General features: G+C 34.1%; 2 protein-coding genes across 2 annotated transcripts; one reads left to right on the forward strand and one right to left on the reverse strand.

Moving 5' to 3' along the window:
• Positions 1–5561: 5561 nt before the first annotated feature.
• On the reverse strand, positions 5562–7071 carry LOC106614686 (uncharacterized protein C9orf85 homolog). The gene has a single exon (XM_014230569.3). It carries the CDS (start codon positions 6884–6886, stop codon positions 6239–6241), a length of 648 nt encoding a protein of 215 aa, XP_014086044.2. The 5' UTR covers positions 6887–7071; the 3' UTR covers positions 5562–6238.
• A 1211-nt stretch (positions 7072–8282) lies between these two features.
• Positions 8283–12440, forward strand: LOC106614685 (3'-5' RNA helicase YTHDC2). Its single transcript, XM_014230568.3, has 4 exons — positions 8283–9157; positions 9217–9424; positions 9488–10099; positions 10159–12440. Exons 1-4 carry the CDS (start codon positions 8585–8587, stop codon positions 12114–12116), a joined length of 3351 nt encoding a protein of 1116 aa, XP_014086043.3. The 5' UTR covers positions 8283–8584; the 3' UTR covers positions 12117–12440.
• Positions 12441–14144: the final 1704 nt, after the last annotated feature.

The raw sequence follows: 14144 nt of genomic DNA on the forward strand, positions 1-14144 counted from the left end.
GAGATATACGATTATCATCAGCCAATGTTAATACTACTACAAATACTAATATACATAATAATCTGAGAATTTTAGGTGTTCATATTTTTTTTAACATCTTTTACATCATATCATATGTATTACTGTTGAGAGGAATAATCCCATTTATCGAAATTTTGATATTTTTTTTTTATTTTTTAGTTATACCAAATTGTAGTTTTAAATTTTTCCTGATCTCTTCCCTAACAAAATAATAAAATTGAATATAAGCTTTTTTATTACGCTTTCACGTCGAAACCACTTAACCGATCATCATGAAACTTTGTACACCGTTTCCATAACAGTCGGGTCTACGTAACCGGAACGGACCTGGATTTTTTCCGGCCAAGGACTGTCAACTCGACAAAATTCTGCCGCTGCAACAAAAACTTTGTACACTTATTCTTAATGGTTTTAGAAAAGACACTTATTTATTTTAACAAAATATGCGGATTATGAAAAAATTTATTTTGGCAAATATAATTGTAAAATAAATTTGAAAATTAAAAAAAACATTCATACGCATGCATACATGTTTTTTACTGTTTGTCGAAAAATTTGAAAATCAATCAAAACAAAAAATGCATCGATGCATCTTTATTATATTTCTATAAATCAGACTAATTTGGGGTTTCCCGGGTTCCAGCACCAAGAAGATGATCAGTGCGGTATAGTCATATTCCATACATATGGTACTATGTATTTAGTTACTTGTTTTTGTTAATGCTCTTGGATATTTATTGAAGGGATTAAATGCGAGCGAAACCGCGAGTAAAGCTAGTTATATATATAAATGTCTGAAGAATAGGTTGGTTGAAAAGTGAGTAGTGCTGACCAAGAATTAGCACTACTAGCTCTAAATGTTTTTTCCCAAGTTGGTACATCTGTCGTGAGAACACATGCAAAGTTACAAGTTTTTAATATGGAAAAATTGTTAGAAGTGTATAAGGAGTCCTCACCTTCAAAACGCACCGTTGAATTTTGGGCTGGTGAATTTAAACGTATTCGTACTAGGCTTGAAGACGATCCACGCCATGGACGATAAAAAACCGCAACCACACCAGAAATCATTGAGTAAGTTTATAAGATTGTTAGTGAAGATCCAAGTTTGACTAAGCGCGAAATTGCTAATGCCATAGGCACCTCAGACGGATGAGTACTTCATATTTTACATGAAGAATTTCATATGAAAAAGCTGTTTGGAAAGTTAGTGCAGCACCCGTTAACAATTCAACAAAAACTGGATCGAAAACAAATATCTCAGAATAATTTGGAGCGTTTTGAGCAGAACTTGAATCTACCACCATGATCCTAAATTGAAACAAGAACATTTACAGTGGACTGAAGCTGGTTGTTCAGCTCCAAAGCAGGTGAAGTCACAACGATCAGCAACGACATCAGTTATTTTGGAATGCAAAAGTTGATTCATTATCTGCAAAAAGGTGAAACAAAACTCTGAATTTTATTTCAGCCTTTTGGATCAGATGAAAAAATTCGTGAGAAAAGACCTGGTTTGCAGCACAAAAAAATTATTTTTCAACGAATTAAAGTACGAATTGCTTGAGAATGCACCGTATTCACCTGATTTGGCTCCCAGCGACTACTATCTGTTTAGAAACCTGAAAAAGTTCCTTCGTGGAAAGCGTTTTTCGTCGAATGAAGAAGCTTTTACAGCCGTAGACGGGTATTTTGCAGAGCTTCCGGAAAGTCATTATAGGGATATTATTTGAGAATCATTGTAACAAGTATATCAAAGTTAATGGATATTATATTAAATAAAAAAAATATATTTCGTACCAAAAACAGTATTTTTTCATTTCAAGAGTAGAAACTTTTCAACCAACCTGTATAGGCGAAAGTAAAATTATCAAAAAACAAGTAAGGAAGGGCTAAGTTTGGGTGTTACCGAACATTTTATTCACTCGCAATTTATGTAGCTCAAAGACGATGAAATATTGTTAGGTATTGGCAAAGATTTATATTGAAAAATGTTGGAAAAGAATTCCAAATTCATTATCCGATGGAAGTGTGTGAAGGTCCATTCACATACAACTTTCCTTTCTTTGCGTGACAGTTCATACTGAAACAACGAAGCGCAGAAAACAAAGGACATGCCACAATGAACGCTTTGTCTTCCTAATATAAATGGCGACCGTTGCTTGGCAAAGCGTAAAGAGATGAGAGTTATTCAACATTGAGTTTGGCTTCATACAATTACGTACTCACCCAAAAGCATACACCGAACTTTACTATCTAATCAATTGCCTGAAACAAAGCGAAGCAAAATTACTATGTGAATTGTCAATAAGGATTACAATCATGTTTGGTATGTATGTACCATATATTATTAATTTATGCTGTGGGTGATATACTCACATAGTTTCGTTGCTGCATTTTGCTTCGTGTCCGAAATTCATACATATGTATATTAAAATCAACTTAAATCATATACATATTTATGATATAAATTCAACCAAAGAGAGAAAAAATATATGAGAAAAGCATCAACCAGAGGATGAGAATCACTATATTATTTAGTGCTACACCACATTATGTTTATGAAAACGCGTACACTTACATAGACGGTTTAATGTGAAGTGGAAAGTCGGAAATCAAACTATCGGGTATATTAGGGCTAGGGATTAAACTGATTGCATTAATGTTTACTATATACTCGAAAACATATTTCCACGTAATTTTGCGAAAATAACTTACAAAAGCTTAAAGTATGCTATAAAAACTATATAATACATACATAATTTGCTATAGTATGTTCACTTAATTTCGCTGATATATACGATATAGATACAACCGAAAGCTGAAATTCTAATATGAGGTAGGTTAGTGTTGACCCTATTTTATCAATTTATGGCATCATGACATACTATTACCAGATGTTTGAAAATTCCTTTATTATATATGTGGAGGCTAGAGGATGTATTTACCCGATTTGATCCATATTAGGCACAAAGATACACTGTTATTAGAAAGATATAGTTTCTTAATTTATTACATTAAGATAACTCACACATTAACCGATTTATACGGTATAAAAGCAACCAGAAGTTGGTTTTCTTCACCGTAAAGTAAAAAATTTGATCGAATTTAAAATTGTTATTTAATGGACGTAGGTGTGGTTACTGTCCGATTTCACCCATGTTCATAAAGTAACACGCGAATGACAAAATAATGATATGCACCGAACTTGGTGAAAGTTAGACCAGTAGTTTATGAGATATAGGATTTCATCTATAGATTGGCCTATTGTCCAAATTTGATATTGGCTTCTCCTCGACACACAGAATAGAGGAGCTTTTGCCGCTGAACATAAAAATTGGTGCGGTCCCACTGGGTAAAAAAAAAGGCGAAATATTTTACTCAATCACGAAGTTAAGATTACTTATTTTGTAAATGATTATAAAAGAACTGCGTGTTGCTGAAGAAAACATGCCGCTGAGATGGAGTTATCAATAAGATAACTACCCGAAACATACATCGAGGTTGGTATCTGAGTGGTTCAGGGATGCAAATATTACCTGTATGCAATGGCCTAGTCAATGCCCTCATCTCAACCTGATTGAGAACTTGTAGAGTGACCTTAAGAGGAGATTGGCAGCTTTATCTTTCCAAAATAAAGAGCAATTGCGGCGGAAAGCAAACAAACTTTGGGGTACCACCCCATTATAAACCTGCCAAAAATTAATTCATTCCATACCGAATAGAATTGGAAAACTAATGAAAAACCACAGAGGATATGGACTCATGGACCGAAAAAAAGTAACTTGAATTTTTTGATTTTATTTAGAAAAAAATATTTTACACCTATTATTTTGACCAATATTTCTTATTTAAAAAAAAAACTCAGTTTTAAAATTCGGAATGAAAGATTTTCGACACATAGGTTTAATAAAGTAAAGCGTAAATATCTCTAAAACAAAATGGTTTTAATTGCAAATACTTCAAAGTTATTAAATAAAAACTGTGTACACCTCTTATTTTGTCCATTAGTGTAGGTGAGGCGTAGTTTAGAACCGGCCACCCGATTGCCTTGTAATTTGCCAGCAACGTTTATTTGTATTTTCCCTATGAGCTGCCGGCAAGCGATTTGAGGTCTTTGTTGCGGCTATGTACTTTGGCAGTTATCGCGGTAGTATGAGGAGCGAAGGAGCACAGGCTGTCAAACTTTACAACTAAAATCCTTCGTCCAGTTAAAGAATATGGCCGTTGTGGTTTTTGTGGGGAAAGTGTTAAGGTCCTTGCAGAGAAGATGTGAGAATGGTCAGAGAGATAGCTGTTTACTTTTGATCACATGCCTCAATCACATGCCATCAATTCCATTGCCCGACGCCAATACTGGAGTTTTGATATGTAGAAATTAAAGAGTAACGGGAAGAGGAGAGAGATCTTGCGGAATTCCAAGTGATGTGCACTTTTCGGAAGCCATGCTGGTGGTCTGCTAGGCTCAAGTGGTGAGTGAATGTGCAGTGTGAACTGCCAGCTTAAATAGTTCGCGCACTTCTTCGGGTCCTAGGAGGCATGGTCATAGAATTGAAATTCAACCCGGTCGTCATGTTTTCTCTAATTTTACATTAGTATTCGAATGCTTACTCACACCGGTGCAGAGGTTGCAAGGCCTTAAATGCTCTACACACTTTGTCCGCTTATGATGGTTTCCCATGTGCCGAATCTCCAAATTGAGATCCCTTATCCGGCGTAAGGTGCCGCGTTCGTTGACTAATACAGGAGGTTTCTCGATCGAGATAAATATGGGCAGATGGTCCGAGCGAGGGTTAGCAAAGCTATTTATCATACCAATGCTAGGAATGGTAATATCTGGCGAGATATTTGAGGTGTGCATAATTCTGGTGGGGGCTTCGTCATTCATTGTGCAGAATATCGTATCGTCTATCTGTTTCATCCGCTCCCTACGATCGTTTGACAAGCAGGAGTGCCAAAGATCGTGGTGCGCGTTAAAGTCGCCAAGCACCAAACGCTTTTCACCACGTAGTAGCGCATCTATGTTCGGGAGATATCCTGTTAGTCAACATTTAATAAGGGGGATGTATATATTAAAAATCTCGAGCTCGACATCGTCCGACCGGATAGTTATATCCTGACTTTCTATGCTAGGTCTATTGGCAATACCCAAGACAGCCGGCTCTACGTTATCGGCTCAGATTTTTTTCGACCAAGAACTGTTATTTCGGCGATCTAACCCTGTTTTGATTGGCGAGTTTTAGATTAAGCTTCTATAAACGTAATTCCTACCATTTTCGGTGTCAAATTTAATGTCTCTGACCGAAGCTCTTTCCTACGCATAGAGCTTATGAATTGCAAGTTGCGTATGTGTTAGTTTCCACGCTATTCCTTTTATTTCATATTATTTTAGCTGCTAAAAAATACATGTATGCAGTTCAACAGCGGTAAGATTTTTCACGTATGCGTATGAGAATTTACCTATCATTAAAAATTTATCTTTTAAATGGTGCTCACTAAGATAGTATACAACAAATAATTTTACGTAAATGAAGCTAGAATTGAACTAATGTGTTAAAAATTTATAATATTTATTATTAATTATCTTATAGCGTAATGCACAATAATAATAAATATTTTTTCAATATACATATTTAGGCTCCGGGGAAAACTGTAGAAAATCATCCTAGAATTTCGGACAGAACATAGGTTTGAGCGGATAAATGATGTTCTTCAGATCGATATATTTGCGTTTAAAGTTGAAAACTATTTATTGTGCGTATATTTTAGATTTAAAATGAATTTTAAATTTATATTTTTCCCTTTTATATCCACTATCAATTCACTAATTCGTTTGTACACATTTATTTCACATATATAGTGCAAAAATAGTTGTAATTAAATATTTAACTTTTTGTTCAATTCTATTTATTCACACAATAACAAAACGGTTGCACACTGACAAATAGTCAGTGTTACCTTATGGAATGTGAAATACTTGTGTGTACAAACGAATAAGTAAAGTGTTAGTGGATATACAAATTAAAAATATATATGTACAATTAAATTAAATAGTTGATATTTTCAGCTTTAAATGCAAATATCTTTATCCGGGGAACATCTTCTATGCTCTCATACCTATTTTATCCCAGAAATCCTGGAATTGTATTTAAAATCGACCGTGGCTCTGTGTAAATATGTGAAATTTTTAATTCAGGATCCAATAGAGCAATACAAATTTTAACTATATAGGACTTTCATCATCGCTATCAGCATCCGCATTGGAAATTATATACTCGTCTTCATTATTTAACTTGAGAAACTCAATTTTTTGAAGTAGTTCTTCTCTAGTATGTGGAAAATGTATTGTATCATCCAATTCTTTCGTAAACTGTGTGTCACTTTCAATTCCTTCACCAGAAACAACCTTCACCATATCTTCTTGTTTTTTACCCTTATCCATGTACCGAATGAAAGCTCTTCGTTTTCGTTCAGGTAGAGATTTTATAAGTCGATCCATTTCCACTTTCAATTTGACTTCTTCTTCCGTTGTTGGTTGTGGCGGTTCTATAACAACTTGCTCTTCACTCTTCAGACATTTAGCGCATACATGTGCATCTAGAGCACAGTGTCGACAAAGCACATGGTACGCCTTGGTAATATTCTTCTGCTCACAACGACTACACTTTTTCGGTTGAGTAAGAGGTTTATACTTTTTATACTTAATTTTCCATTCTATGACATCCTTGCAATGTTGACAAACCTCGGAGACGTGTAAAGAATTTATTTTCTTTTGGAGATTTGTTTTATCGTGTAGGTCGTTTTTGAAAACTGTTCGATTTTTATGCTTCTGAGATCGTGTCCTTGTTGCATTACCACGCTGAGTGCTCATTTTGAGGGTAGCTTTATCCTTTTAAGCAGTTACTACAAAATCAAAAAACTGTCTAAACCATGTTATAAGATATGAGAATAAATTATCGAATCCAATAGGATTAATTATCGACTTTTCAATTCAAAACACCAAACACTTGAAATCCCTGAAATTTTTAACTGCAAATATTTTTCTGTTAGGGTATGTGCCAAACGATAACTTTTTTCCCAGTTTTGAGTTGGGGTGAACCAATTTTCTATGGTGTAACAAATTTTACATTGTGTTTTGTCAAATGGAAAGTAATATTTTGACAGTTGAAATGCACAGCAAATGAAATTGAGAGGTTTGAAATTTTGTCTTGTTAATTAAATTATTAAATTTTTTTGTATAATAAATACAAATTTACGAAAATACTTTGCCTTGGCAATAACAATATTAAACTGAATCGAGTTTTTTTCATTCCTTTTCATAAAATTTTCGTATATATTTGTGCGGTTCGGCTACGCGACACTTGGAATGTGTTGCATGTTTCTTTTGTATGTTGGGATGGTGGTCCCACATATTGCTTGCAAGGAATTATCATGAATGTGGTAGAATAATATGCATTATATACGCTTAATAGTTTCAAAGAAATACTTAGGATGGGAATTCCCTAATCCACCAGAATGTATTGAATATCCCCTACTAATATTTTTAAGGCCAAATTTATAACCAAGGCCAAATTTATAACAGAAATTATATTATAAAAGTTCCTTAAATTAATTACAATTCTTGTTTTAAATAAAATGATGTTCGAACTAAATCCTTTGTGGTTACAAGAAAGTAATATGACAGCATCTTAATATATTATGTAAATATAAAACAGTAAAGTTACCTTTTTTTTTAGAATTCTGTTATATATACTGATGTATTATTACATTTAATACCGCTATATGTATTGAATATTTTTGAGTAACTTAATTTTTCAAAATATTTCTATTATTCTATGCATACATATTTGCATATCACATACAAAAAATAGATAACAGAATTCAAATTTCTGAACAAATGATATATATTGATTTGAAACCGAGCACTCTTGCAACCATTCGAAGAATTTAAAAGTGAAAAGAAATGCTGAAAAGGGTAGCAGCGAGCTGTTACGAACATGAACACAAAGCGTGCCACCGGAAAACTTGCGGTCCCTTTGTCTTTCCTTGTCGTCCCCTTGCCCACATGAAACCGGATCGGGTTTCAAAAGAGTCCCAATGTAAACACACTATTATAAATTACGATAAATTGCCAGAAACAACTAGACGCGTATTTGTAGATGCCAGAACGTTCTAAGCATTGGAATAAAGTTTTATAAAGTCTTAAAAAGTTAAAAATTCAGATAGTTTCAATTAGTAAAAATGACTGAAGATGAAAATATTGCAAATAAGCAAATGATAGCGACCAGATTCGCACATTATCCAACAGTAACTTTTTTATACCCAACTCAACAGATAGAATAATTTTCCCGTTTGACACTTTTCATGAGCATCCAAATGTTCATTGTGTGGACACTGTTACAGAGTTTAACTAAAGGTCGTGGTGAAATTTCACTGTTGGTAGTTTACAAATATAAGAACAGTTATAAGCAGGAGATGAAAATCTTGCAAATATATGTAAAAAGCGTTGGAATAAAGTTTTATAAAGGTTTTAAAAAGTTGAAAAATTCAGATAGTTTCAATTAAAAAAATGACTGAAGATGAAAATATTGCAAAGCAAATGATGGCGACCAGATCCCGCAATAGAGAAAAAAACCTACACAAAGAAGTAAATTTACCTGAAGGCGACCGGTTACAATTGCAACAGCGCATATCAGAATTCATAGCCGGTACAGATGTTGAGTTGATCATTCCAGGGTTATCCAATGCCCAAAGGAAATATGTTCATAAATATATTGCTCGGCTTGGACTATTGTCGCGAAGCTATGGTTCGAAAAATAACCGTGTATTACATATTACACACCGTAAACGTCTTAAATCATCAGGATGTTTACGTAAATTTGAATTGTCGTCTGCTAGTCGATCGGTATTGGAGAAATTACATTTGTATGACGCCCCTTCAAGTGAGAGAAGCCACCTTGAACGTCGGCAACGTCTACAAAAAAAGAACCGAATTCGTAGCGAGGCATTATTAGGTGGATTGGGACCTCGTCTTGTGCCACCACATCCAAATCGCATATCTAACGAACTTTATCGAGATAAAAAGGAACTTCCAATTTATTTTTATCAAGATGAAATAAATAAAATTTTGAAACAAAGTCCCGTAAGTACTTAAATCAAGTTAATGGAACTTAAATTTTATTAATGATTTTAAGTTTTCAGATTTTAATAATTAGTGGAGAAACTGGTTCGGGGAAAACCACACAAGTGCCACAATATATTTTAAACGATAGTACGCGTAGAAATCGGTCATGTAGAATAGTTGTTACACAACCGAGACGAGTAGCAGCGGTTTCTGTCGCCCATAGAGTGGCAGAAGAAAGAGGTGAACAAATCGGAAATACTGTTGGTTATCAAATACGTTTGGAAAGTATGTAAGGGATAATTGTCCAAAAAAATTTCGCTTATATAATGCCCTAATATTAATTTTAAGGTCGTGTTCAGAAAAATACAAATTTAATCTACACAACAAGTGGTTGTCTCCTACGTTCTATAATGACTGATACGAACGATTTCTTTCGAAAAATATCTCATTTAGTAATAGATGAAATTCACGAACGAGATAAGTACACAGATTTTATACTTATAACCATTAAAGACCAACTACGGAAAAATAAAGATCTTAAAGTTATTCTTATGTCAGCTACAATGGATATAAATTTACTGTCAAAATACTTCGAAAATTGTCCAGTGGTAAATGTACCCGGTCAGGGCTATAATGTAAAAATATTCCACCTTGAAGACATTCTTTATAGAACGGGCTACCGAACCGCTTTAATGGAAAAATATTTACGCTCAATGAACGAAATTGACGCACCAAAGTGTAAAGAAATATATACGAACACTGACAAAGATGAGTGTAAATCAAATGGGATGCAATCAAATATAAATGATACACATTTACAACTCAGTCTAGATGCCCTTATTGATCAGTGTTTTGCTGAAAACTACCGATGCGAAGAGGAATTGTTCGCTTTGTTTGATCAAATTCAGTATTTTATTGAAAGTGAAGGTATGCCAGTAGATATGGTGCATTCACGAACAGGTAAAAACAATAATTCGTATAATTATTTTTAACTATAATTATTTTAACATATCTTATAGGCACAACCGCACTTATGGCGGCTAGTAAATGTAATTTGCCAAAATATTTGAAACTATTTCTGCATCATAAAGCCAATGTCCATCTAGTTAATGTTGAAGGCTTAACTTCTCTCGATTACGCGAACATGCATTCGGATAAAATTTGTATGAAAATATTGCAAAGTCTAGATATTGTCCATAAAGATCAGAAGATATTAAACCAGGAATTGAACGAAAAGCAACGTATTTTATACGCCTATCAGAAGCAATTTAATGATGAGAATGAAGTTGATCATGATCTGATTTTGTCACTAATAGAAGGTCTATATCGTAGTCCCCACCCTGGTGCTATCATGGTATTTTTGCCAGGATACAATGATATAGTGCAACAAAGAGATCTTATTCAAAGTACACTTCCAGTTAACACATTTCGGATTTGCATTCTTCATGGTCAGATGGATTCAAACGATCAGATCGAAGCACTCCAAAGACATTTAGTCCGAAAAATAATACTATCTACAAACATTGGACAGACGTCAATAACAATACCAGATTTAGCCTACATTATTGATTCGGGAAAAGTTAAAATGAAAACACATGATTCAATCACGGAATCGTCTCAACTTCAGTCGGTATGGATATCAAAGGCAGACGCAAATCAACGGTCTGGACGTGCTGGTCGGACTCAGAATGGTGTTTGTTATCGATTATTTTCTACGGCAACATATGACTATATGCCAATGTTTAGTGTTCCCGAATTTATGCGAATTCCATTGACCGAAATTTGCTTGTACGCGAAGACGTTAGATCGTCAAAGCGATGTACAATCATATTTAGCTCGTTCTTTAAACCCTCCTTCAAACGTAAGTGTACAGAATGCTATTAGGAAACTCCAAATCTTAGAAGTTTTTGATGGAGATGAAAACGTGACGGAGTTAGGCAGACATCTAGTTGAAATTCCTCTGGATGTCCAGCTTGGCAAGTGCTTGATGTATGGAATTTTTTTAAAATGTTTTGATTCTATATTGACTATTGTCGCTTATCACTCTGTAAAAGATCCTTTCATCTTACCAACAGACCGTGCAGCCCAAGGTCATGCTTCATTCCAACGTAAATCTTTTGCAGGGAAGACATTCAGTGATCAACTGGGTATTTTGTTATTATATAAATCTTACTGCTCCGTTCGCAACAATAAAAAACGTGTTCGAGACTTCTGTAGCAAATACTTCCTGTCACACTCTGCTATGGAAACATTTTGCGCGACGCGGCGTCAAATAGCTGACCTATCAGCCCAAAAATTTCATATAGGCCAAGAAACATCTCTATTCAATGATGATTGGAATATTGTTCGTTGCTGTTTGGTTGCCGGCTTCTATCCTAATGTGGCAGTAATTGATCGTGAACATAAAACTCTAATGTCGGGGGCCGAGAAACGATTGCTTCTACAACGGACATCGGCATTGAACCCACCAGGTATGAAGAATTTTAAAGAATTCATTGATCAATTGCCATACGATTGGGTGGTGTTCTACGAAAAAACACGTGTTGGGAAAACTTGTTCCATAAACATGAACACTGTAGTTTCACCTATAGTAATTATTCTTCACTGTGGCAAAGACTGTTTACTGGATGAAGACATATCGGACAACTCTGAAGTTTCAGATAACGAAGAACTCCTTTTAGAGTCTACAGAAGTTGGTTCAGAAACAAAAATAAACGAATTATTGAATAAAAGCGTAAAAGCACTTTCGTTATCAGAACCTACAGCAGTTAATAACCAAAGCGCTATAATGTCTTTAGATCATTGGATAAAATTTGAATTACCTACCAAAGACGCTAAAATGCTTTTACAACTACGAGTTCTAATAAAATCTCAATTTGAAGCATTCTTACGAAATGGTCATTGTATGCAAACATCAACTTCAGTTTATTGCATACAAAAACTTCTTCATAGCTTAGATAATATTTTCCCAACATAAATTACACCTGTTTTTACCTATATGTACAGTAATACTTAATATCCGTAAGTACTGTCTTAATTTAGTTACTGTATTATGCATTTTTAATATGAAATTTTAAATAACCATATTATATAAATACAAAATTCATTAAATGAAGTTTAACTATAAAAATACTTTAAATGTTTCCTTTGTAAATGTGTAAAATTTTTTTATTCAAAAACAGCAAACAAAATAATTTTGTTGTAACATTTGTATTTCTCATTATCTCTATTATAAGCACCGTTGGGTTTTAAAATGTGAGACAGTAAAATTATTATAATAAAATCACAAATATTTAAGTAATGATGGAATATTTTGTACATATTTTAGTAGACTTGGTAACCTTAGATATTTTCAACATCAAAAAAATAGGAATTAATTCTTTAACTATGAATGATGAATGATAAACGTATGCCCCTTTACGGTTTTGAACTCAATTGCATTTTCTCTCGTTTCAATTTTTGCTCGAGTTATAGTTTGCAGACAGACAGTCATTCGGAATTCATATAAATTCGCCTACTTCCCATATAACACAACTTTAAATTCTATGTGATATTTTCACGTTCCATTATACAAATCAAGCACCAAATAATTTATCGGGATAAAACTTTGCCCAAATAGTGCCTTTAAGGTATGCCATTTCAGGTCTAAAAATTGTCAAAATCGGACCATAACTGCTCGAGCCCCAGAAACCGGAAATGTAAACCTCAGGGGCTATGACTGACTTTTTAGAATATATAGGACATTGCGTGAGTGAAATAAGGATACAATCCTTTCCTGATAACGGTATGTCAAAAATTGGTTGAATCGGGTCAATATTTCCCTTAGACCCCAAATACGTAATAGATTTTCGAATTTCCGGCTGACCTTACACGCAATATATCGGCCAATATGTGAGTTAATTAAATTGAGTGAGCGTGTATTATTCCGAACGGTGCATCTCTGTACCTAACTTGCCCTATCCGCCACATAACTAATATCAGGATTTGACTTTACTACTTATATATTGTAAATGGGAGGTGAGGTACCTTAATGAAATTCAGAGAAAATCAAAATAGATAAAATCGAATCGATAAATCGAAAAGAATAATTAAAGATTTTCAAACTTCCGGTTGGTCTTATACCGTACATATCGTTCAATATATAAGATATTTTAGCAAAATTAACTGAACGTATAATATTGAATACATGTATGTATTTACTTACCTTAATTTAATGCCGAAAATATGTGAAAATATGTAAAATCAAAAATTTTGGATTAAAAACTCAAATTTTTAAAATTTTAAATTGTAAGCGGTAATTCATAAATCATAATTATAGACAACAAGGTTACAGCAACCGTTGACGTCATAGAGTGGGACGAATTTGAAAAATAAATCATTCATTATCTTATTATTACCTGATATATCTCTATTAAGAGATCAAGGGGTTTTAAAAAAATCGTTTAATTTAGTAACGAAATTTTAGGCAATTAGCTTCTTCCAAATATTTTTGGACGCTTATAGACCAGAAGGTTTTTTTGCGTCAATTATGCGGCACCCAAACATCAAACTTTTTTTTGTATCCAGCCTTCTGCAGATGGTTCAAAATGGTTTGGTGACTAACTCCCATCTCCTGGGCGATGTCACGAGATGCCCTATGCCGGTCTAACTCGATGTATTCCATGATTTGATCGGTATTTGTCGTCACAGGTCTTCCGCCGGCTGGCTTATCCATGGTGTCGTTTTTCGGCGTTAGTGAACTCCATGTTTACACGTCTATAACTGTTGAACGCAATATCCAAAATAATCATGCATAGCGTTGTTTTGTAGGTTATGTCAAGACCTTTCAAATTATGTATAGTGTTGCCAGATACGAGCTCTGTAGCGCTTTGTACATAGCCGCGAAATTCAAAAGACAAAAAAGCGGAAGGAAGATACCTTCCACCCTTATATATAAAAATTGTTTTCCCTTGTATCGTAACCAGAGTCGCAAATAATGCACTAAAAAAATAATTTAATTAACATA

This window comes from Bactrocera oleae, chromosome 5, assembly GCF_042242935.1.
Source record: "Bactrocera oleae isolate idBacOlea1 chromosome 5, idBacOlea1, whole genome shotgun sequence".
In the NCBI taxonomy this organism is placed as follows: Eukaryota; Metazoa; Arthropoda; class Insecta; order Diptera; family Tephritidae; genus Bactrocera; species Bactrocera oleae.